Genomic DNA, 9,005 nt, shown 5'->3' with positions numbered 1-9,005 from the left:
GCTTCCTCACTGTTTCCATTAAAAAACAGAAGTCAAGACTCTTACTCTCACTTTCATCATGACTCTTTCCTCGTTCCTTATATAACTAACTTTACAGGAAAGTGGTAAAACGTTGTGTTACAATAACACAAAGTAGAGAAATGTCCCCAAAAAACCCGGCAACATCGGTTATAGAGCAACGTTCTAAAGAATGCTAACATTAGCCACCACGAGCTAGTGGTCACACCAGACCAAGCAAGGCTGTAGAAGCAACAATGCATCAATTCACGTCTTTGTTTATAAAAAGGCGCCATTTTTAAATTGAATGTATTTTTTCAAGAGGGTGGTGATTGTGCATGAAAGGGAAGCCGCTACAGCATCAAGTCTGCATGGCCAGAAGAAGTATGAACGATGACGACATCAACAATTAAACAGCTGTACTTTTGGGCTTTTTATTTTTTCTCTCCGCTGGTCGAGTCTGGGGCATACTCCAGTGGAACACCGTGTCCCGCTCCAACCCCCAGAAATCACACCGTGGTCCCGTTTCCTCGTCTCTCGGGACACAGAACCAGAACAACAAAACGGAGCGCGAGAGAGACGTCGGTCCTGTTAAGGGAGCTGATGTTCACTCTTTTTTAAAAATAAATAATTGCTTCATCTAGAAAGCGAAACAGAGACAGACAGGTCCAGAGTGTTTGCTGGCACTATGTCCCACAGTGACAAGGTGCGTTGCATAAGATGTTTATTTAAACTTCAAGCAACGGTAGAAAGCTTCTGAAATGGACGTCAAAAATGGACAGAAATCTCTTAAATCAATATTGTGTCAAACAGCCATAACGACAGTAATAGTTCACATGAAAAAGCTACCATGAAATGAGATTGTTTCCCTCTGAGGTCCGATGAATCACAGTGGAGGGAACTTGATTTGCGGATTGATTGGTGGTTAGCTTGAAAAGCCTGATATCTACTACCACACTTAATGAAAACGATTTTCTGTACACAGCCAAGTGCAAAATGCATCTGCAAAACTATAAAAATACACAACTACTTCAAAAATATAATTTTTTTTTGTCTCAATCCGTAGCTAAAATGTTAAATCCTGGCTGGATATTGAACTCTGTGCTTTGGCTTCCATGCAGCCAGGTGTTCATTCGACGTCTCATGCTGCAGCTTCTGGTCTTGCCTCTTCCAAAGATTTCAGAATAAATCTATAGTTCACAGAGAGAAGGCACTGAGATCACAGAGAGGCAGAGCTTTTCTTATTTTTGGGTCAGAAGGACTCATCGTCTGACTGCCCCCCAACCCCCAGAGACCTGATCTGCTCCACGGTCTCCCTCCCAGGATAGGCGGCCTCCTCTGACTCTGCCTGACCGACTGTCACTAGGCTTCCCTTTCCCCTGTTCCTTGACCCCACAGACCCCACAGACCCCGCCATGTCACTCGTGATGTCACTGACACTTGATCTTACGGACAGTCCCCCGTGAGAGCCGCTGCTGTGGGAGGAACGGCCGGGAGCGTAGCTGCTGTTGTAGCTGTGTCCGTGGGAGCCGTTGCTTCCGTGTGAGTTGCTGTGGTTGCTCTTCGAGCGGCTGCACCGAGTCTGAAAGGTTTTACTGAAGGGAACCATATCGAAGGAGTTTTGGCTGCGGAAGCTGCGCTCGGAGCCCGAGTCATGCTGGCTGTCGAGCTTTGAATATCCGTCGGGTTCCTCTTCTCCACCGACGCCGGGGTCTTCCGCAGGTCCGGAGGCCCGGTTGAAGGTCAGATCTAGCAGCCCGTCTTCACGCAGAAACTCCCCGACGGAGGACGGAGGTCTGGGGGGGGTGGAGTCAGCCGGTCTACCTGGAGGAGCGGGCAGGACGCCGCCTACCTAAAGACAGAAGTTACAGGTTTGATGAGAAAAATGAAGTAACAGACTAATTATTAAAAGAACCTCTTTAGGAACTATTCCAAAGCACCAGAAGACACAATAATACAGGCAATACTCAAAACGTTAGGTTATCGGTGTAACCCCGGTTCACTGAGTAGCATGAGTGACATTATGGGATACGCTCCCTTAATGAGCCACATGAATGACAACTTGGTGGCATCAAAAATATAGATCTTCAAATTTGAGATAAACCTTTTATACAATATGTCAAATGTATTTAATTTCATAATTGATCAATATCATTATAAAGATAGTTTTAGTTTCCTTTTAAGTTAAGTGATGAATGTCATTTAAAAAATTTTTTTTTAATTAATTATTTAGATTTTTTGTATTTAATTCATTCTGTGTTTTTGTTTATTATTTTTACAGTTATTTGTCTTTTTTTTTTTCTTCGGTCTGACAGGCCTAGTTTCTATATCTGAGTATGATGTTGGTGTGTTTGGACGAATAAAAACTTTAAAAAAAACCAAAACAAATCAATATCAGTTTTTTTCTCTATAATGAATATTATGAATGAATATTGCAAAATATCTATTGTTGCACCGTCAATTCAATTAACAAAATGATGCGTTGATTGAGCTGCATGGGGCGATGTTTCTCTTGATTGCACAGTGTCATCTGCATATGGCCGACATGTTGGAACTTAGAAAAGATACGGAGCAACATGAGTGTCCCATTGGACTCGTGCAAAATGTCCACTATAGAATGTCCACTATAGAATGTCCACTAATCCTTCGTCTTGTAGCTCTAAAATATCCGGGTCTCCTTCTAGATGTTAAACGTTCTGTGAGTTTTTTGCGAGTTGTTGAGACTCAAATATACAATCTTTGTAAAAGAAAAAGCTGCGATAAAGGAACATATGAGAAGTGAAAACATTGACAGTAAAATGAAATGCAAACAGTGTTGAATAGGGATTTTGTGAGAACGAAACTGTATTTAGACTCGGGGTGAGTAACAGATCATCTGGTGGGTTAATTAAGTCAACACCACCCAAAGAAATGACGGGAATCTGACCAGTGAAGCATAATGAAACTGAAAGGCCTTTTATTAAACGTGATGCAGTTCAGCAGTTCAGCAATTCAGCAGATCAGCAGATCAGCAGGTAAGGAAGCAAGTTTGTGGTCAATTCACCCTTCAATCAAAATGCAACATTAGCGACATTTTTGGGGCTGTTAAACTCAATGGGAACATGAAACCGAAGCTATAACACCATCACGTCGCTCTTTCAAACACATTTCCCAATCATGGCCCTGCAGCATACCTTCATTGAAGACGACGCATCGGTCTTTGCCTCCCGGCGCTCTGACCCTGCAGTCAGCGACTCCGCGCCGTCCACAAGCGGTCCGACCGTAGAGGAGAGCTGAGGTCTGCCCGGAGCGTGGAAATCGGACTTGTCGATTCCAGCCATTGAAGCGAGCTGACCGAGGCTACACACACACACACACACACACACACACACACACACACACACACACACACACACAAATAAAAAAAGAGGTGAAGATAATTTAAGTTAGAGTAAAGGTCACATAAATGTCATTCAGGCACTACTGAAGTGTATGCCGAAGTAATCGGAGATGTTGAATTGGTAAAAGTTAACAAATGCTACTTTGCATACAGGTTACCTTTGTAAATGTAAATGAAATGTAGCGACTGCTCCCCACCTGGTTACTGCACCTTATGGTCTTGGTTTCAAAACAACTCGGCATCCTTTAATGACCGGCGACCATGAAACAAGGTGAACCGTCAAAGAAATCTCCTTCAAATCAAAATAAATAATGACAAAATACAGACAAGGCTGAAATAAAGCAAAGGAAGGCAGGTGGTTCTGTCACAGTGAACCGGACTCAGTGCCAGGTTTCTAACTGGAGGGAGCCAAACAGACCGGTGTTTTTAAAAAAGGGCATCTCAGAATGAAACAGAAATCCTCCATTGACGGTCAACAGACAATTTACAGAAAGTAGCCCAGCCTTCAGTCACATGACAGGCTGTCCTTTTCACAAACTACACAATCTGTCACTATTCTGCCAGCACAGGGTGTGCAACAGATGCAGACGTGTCCCAAAAAGAGGATGGAAAAACTGAATGACCAGAGACGCATAATGAAACTGAAAGTTGTTTCGTCAAACAAAGTCTCATTGATTCACCTCAACCTGGAATCAAATAGAAAAAGTCCAATTTACAAAAGACAGGAGAAACGTTGTTCCGGCCCGTTTTAAGAAAACCCACCCGGCGTCCTTGAGGAGATCAAGGAAAGCGTGGAACTTGGTAAAGGAGCTCTCAATGCTCTCGAGGACCGCTTCGTCTTCAAGAGCACTGAGAGCGGGCGGTGCTGATGCAGAGCCGGTGGCTGCCAGCGCCTCCGTCAGGGAGAGGTTGTTGTCACGGAGACGGGCGTTCTCCAACTCACACTGAATCAAAAAAATGACCAAAAAGACAGAATAAAAGACCGTTTTGAAGCCAGTCTCTCGTTTCTTCATTCACAAAACCACTTACATGAACATAAAGCAGATTATTATCCAAAACCCGCTTCAGTGTGGCTGACCACCCTCAAGCTATTCAATGTTAACTAAAGCTGTGACGATGAACTGGTGACTGATGCAGAGAAAAATAGCAGTGGAGGAAAACAGAAGAAATAGAAATAACGGACAGAAATCATATGTTAGTGTCTTTGAAATGATCGTCACCTCCATGAGCCTCGACTCAGCTTTCAGCCTGGCTCTGCGCTCCTCTGCCAGCCTCAGACGACACTCCTTTAGCTCCATCTGCAGGGCGAGAACACACACACACACACACACACACACACACACACACACACACACACACACACACACACACACACACACACACACACACACACACACACACACACACACACACACACACAAATAAAGTCCCAAAGCGTTTCTCCGGTACACAAACCTCAAAATGACGACGATGGGACTCACCTGCATATGTTCAAACCTCCGCCCGGTGATCCTGTCCTGGAAGCCAAGAGAAGGTGGTCCCCGCTCCACCTCCACCACCACTTCTTCTTCTTCTTCGTCGTCGTCTTCCTCCTCTTCTGAATCAGACTCCACAGTAACCCTCACGGTAGCTGCACCCTGATGAGAACCATGCATTTTCAAATACAGTTTTGGCTATACTTGACATTTCTACAAGCCTTTCATTCAGTTCTACAGTAAGTACGCCGTCGGTAAACACAGGAAAACTCACCTGAAAGCTTTGATCCATCACACCAACTCCAGGAGGCATTCCTCTGCAACAAAGGCATCCATCAACGCAATATCATGTCTTTGATTCACTGAGAGACGCCTGGCAAAAGCTTTGTCAATAAAGGACGAGTGATCGTGTGACACAAAATGTACATTGGGTTCTATTCTGGATGCTTGGGGAGACGTGGTTCGTAAACGCAGCCAAAAACTGTTTTAGAAATATTAAATGCGATACATTTATGAACGGGATAGTGTCTTTTTTTTTTTTTTTTTTTATGAAGTACATCGGTTCGCCAGCAGCTCCTCACCTCTGGCGTCCAGCTCGTGCAGCAGCACGCCAAGGGACATAACCGGAGGGGGAAGAGGGCTTCTGTGTCTGAACATCGCCTGAACTCCGTCCTGCAGGAGATGTTCCTTTACGAGCGGCTGCACCAGAGACAGAGACAGACAGAGAGGGAGACGGAGAGAGAGACAGAGACAGAGAGACAGTGACAGAGAGAGACGGAGAGAGAAACAGAGACAGAGAGAGAAGAGAGACAGAGAGAGGAGAGAGAGACAGAGAGACAGAGAAGAGAGAGAAGAGAGAGAGACAGAGACAGAGAAGAGAGAGACAGAGAAGAGAGAGAGACAGCGACAGAGAAGAGAGACAGAGACAGAGACAGACAGAGAGAGAGACAGAGAGAGATAGAGAGACTTTATGAGCGTGGTGAAGAACTGAGGTAAAACCTTTCCTAATGTTGATAAACAGACACGATATATTTCTATGGGATGACTGTGTGGCCACCATCATGAAACACAATATATTTTGTCTGTCTGTTTGAAATCACGGACAGGTGTGTCTATAATGTAGCTTTGTGAGAAACAAAACAAAAAGTGTGTACTTATACCGATCCTAAATGCAGTTTTCCCTCTGACTGTGCCGGGTAGTGCTCGCCTCTTTGGACCAGAAGCTCTCTGTGGCTCTGAGGCTGCAGGCTTGATCCAGCAGTACTGCAGCACAGCATGAGGAAGACACGACTATGAAGCGATCACGCAGGTACACCACTCATTCCTTCAGACTCTGAGTGACGGCATTAAGCTCAAGACACCCACCTCTGATGACTGTCCGTCAGCATTCATCAGTACTTTCTCTAGTATAGTTTTGATTAGGACCTTGTCTGTAAAGGAAAAAAAGAGATTCACATGTTTTGGTTTTCAGTACAATTACAGTATTAAAGTAATTACAGAGTTATGGAGCAATAATAGCATTTTGCCAGCATGAAAACAATACTTTTGAAGCTGGGTTACAATTAGAATGGAGTAGCGACACGCAGGTAAATATAAATCTAACAGTGCACTAGCTGCACCTAGAGGCTACAATGTTTATTACACCCACAGTTACAAAAGTGCTGTGTGGAGCAAACAACGTACCAATAATGCATCATACTGACAGAAGTTCTATGCAGTGTGGAAAAAAAAAAAAAAGTTAGAAAATGTTTTCGAGCTTCAGGCAACTTCTTACCAATTAAAGGGTTGCTGCGAATATCCAGTACGCAAAGAGCAGCGTTAGTTTTCAAGGCTTCCAGCAGACGACGAGCTCCTTCGTTGGACAGACCGCACCTCTGCAGGTCCAAAGCTGTTCAACCGAATCACAAAACAGACACAGGAACCCTGAGAAGCATTCCTACGGCGAGGAGACAACGGCGACAAAAACAACTTTGTCTCGTTGCGTTTCTTTCAAAACCCCCTCCCGACGCCAACTGACCTTTGACCCACAGGTCCTCTGCCACTTCATGTGCAAGAGCGGCGGCACCCCGGTCCCCGATCAAAGTGTTACAGTTCAGGGTGACGCGGCGGAGACCTCCCATCCCCTCAAACTGTGGCTTCCGATACCTCAGAGACTCGGCCCATGCAGTACCGTGCCTCTGCATTCCCTGATGCTGAGAATACAAAATGCATTCTTGTGTATATATGTATCTTTTTTAATACAGGTCATTTTTTTATATTTAGGGTCTGAGTTGATTGATTAATTAATTAATAAAAAAATAAAATCATGATTTACCACAGTAGATAGTCCAAAATGCATTAAAATAGTTAAGTCTTAAAAATGCCATATCACACCTTGATGATGTTGGCCATATGCTCCGCCCCTCTCCACGTGAGATTGCATCCTGTAAAATCTACCGTCCTGATGGTTGTGGAATACTTCACACTTTGGCAGATGACTGAAACGTATGAAAAATGGAAGGTACATGCTCACACACACACACACACAGTACAATCCTTTGAAGGCTTTCGGAACCCCCCCCCCCAAAAAAGGAAAAAAAAACACACTGAGTATACATACCCTCTAAGCCCTCATCAGAGATTGGACAGTTAGCCAGAGATAGGTTTTCCAAAACAACACTTTTTGAAAAAACCCTGAAATAAAAACATATTTTTAGTTTTTACCAGATTTCACAGAAACATGAAGAGAAAAGTAGTTAGAAAATGCTAATGAGCTTATGATTCTGTGCCCGTCTCTCTAAATAACTAAACAAATAACAATATAATGGTTAAAACATCACCGTTTGCACTGAAAATCATATTCTCAGGCTATCTTTTTTTTTTTTTTTTACCTTTGTCAAGGTGATGAGGTCCCTCTCTCTCAGTGGAAGACCATTGAGCTGCACAGTCTTGAGGTTGGAAGAGACAGCCAGACACTCTCTCAGGGCCTTGCACAACTTAAACGTCATGTCCTTAGAGCGAATGGCTGGGATCCTCTTCCTGAAGCTGGACTTATAGAACCTTCTATCTGAAACGGGTGGTGATATGATTAATGTTTGATATGCAAAATTTGCAAAATTATTCCAGTTTCAAGGTTGAACTTTCTAATTCCACAAAAAAATCCCCCACTGTTACTTTTGGTATCAGGTTTATTTTCAGGCCTCACCTGTGTCTCCAGACGCCAGACTAGCTTGGTATGTGCTACTTATTGCAATGCGGTGCAGGTGTTTGTTGATGCAGATGGAGCTGAGAATGGGAGGCCAGTCTGTGAGTTTCACCCGGTCTCCATTAAAGTCCAGCATCCCCTTGTCAAGGTTCATCTTAACAGCCGGGAGAGGGGACCGACTCCTGTCTGGCACAGGCACTGTCATAGTATGCCGTGAAGTCCTGGGCCCCCCGCCGCCGATCGTGAGCGCCATCTTGAATCATCTTTGACCTAGGGACAGTAATATTATTGAACAATATTATATTAACAATAAGAACAATTTTAAGGTTAATAATGCCATGAGTTCTCATTGATTCCTTTGGTACTAATGGGAGAACTGCTTTAAAGCTTGATTAGAAATTGCAGGTATGTATAGAATTTGATAGGTGTTTGATAGCTCCGTTATTAGAAACAGACAGCAGTGATAGTCTATAGCTCTGTCTGTAGAGCCTAACGCTACGCCTCTCCTGTCACTACCTTTCCTCCACAGCTGACCTCCCTTTAACAGATAAACGGGCCACGTATTTCAGCGCATCTCCACGTCAACGTTAAACCTCACAGTAATTCATTAACTGAAATTAGTTTCTCGTATTCATTGGAGACGAAGTAGAAATGCACTGTGGAGTAGTCCGCGGTAGCTTATTAACGAGCGGCGTTAGCAAGCTAGGCTCCTAGCAACCGTTGGCAGTGGAGGAGAGTAGCAGACTCTAGAGCTGCTATCGAGCCCCGTACGCGGTCGTGGTTTAAACTGTTCTTTCATGTATTATTAAACAACATTGACTCCAACTAAAACGAATTGTTTTTACCTTCCACGTATGACCGAAGGCTTGTGTCGTCGTGGCTCTGTTCCCTCGGTTGTCCTCGGCCAACAGTGTGACAACTTTTGTTATTGTTGAGGACGTGCACGAGCGCTCAAAAGTGGCGCTTGTTG

The 9,005-nt window shown here is 44.1% G+C and overlaps 1 protein-coding gene across 1 annotated transcript in view; it reads right to left on the bottom strand.

Moving 5' to 3' along the window:
* Window positions 1–670: 670 nt before the first annotated feature.
* Window positions 671–9,005, bottom strand: part of cep78 (centrosomal protein 78) — an 8,340-nt gene continuing 5 nt past the window's right edge. Inside the window, 17 exon segments of the mRNA XM_068704080.1 lie at window positions 671–1,849; window positions 3,171–3,336; window positions 4,139–4,320; window positions 4,597–4,674; window positions 4,858–5,013; window positions 5,126–5,168; window positions 5,433–5,550; window positions 6,012–6,114; window positions 6,217–6,281; window positions 6,626–6,739; window positions 6,869–7,043; window positions 7,225–7,328; window positions 7,451–7,524; window positions 7,723–7,897; window positions 8,036–8,207; window positions 8,209–8,305; window positions 8,881–9,005. The exon segment at window positions 8,881–9,005 is cut by the window's right edge and continues 5 nt beyond it. Of these exon segments, the coding sequence (XP_068560181.1) occupies window positions 1,250–1,849; window positions 3,171–3,336; window positions 4,139–4,320; window positions 4,597–4,674; window positions 4,858–5,013; window positions 5,126–5,168; window positions 5,433–5,550; window positions 6,012–6,114; window positions 6,217–6,281; window positions 6,626–6,739; window positions 6,869–7,043; window positions 7,225–7,328; window positions 7,451–7,524; window positions 7,723–7,897; window positions 8,036–8,207; window positions 8,209–8,298 (2,415 nt within the window). The 5' untranslated portion in view covers window positions 8,299–8,305; window positions 8,881–9,005 and the 3' untranslated portion in view covers window positions 671–1,249.

The sequence above is a fragment of the Cebidichthys violaceus genome, unplaced genomic scaffold, assembly GCF_023349555.1.
Source record: "Cebidichthys violaceus isolate CVI_PGR_0920_01 unplaced genomic scaffold, fCebVio1.0.p SCAF_9, whole genome shotgun sequence".
NCBI classification, from domain to species: domain Eukaryota; kingdom Metazoa; phylum Chordata; class Actinopteri; order Perciformes; family Stichaeidae; genus Cebidichthys; species Cebidichthys violaceus.
This window is presented reverse-complemented; position numbering and strand designations above follow the sequence as displayed.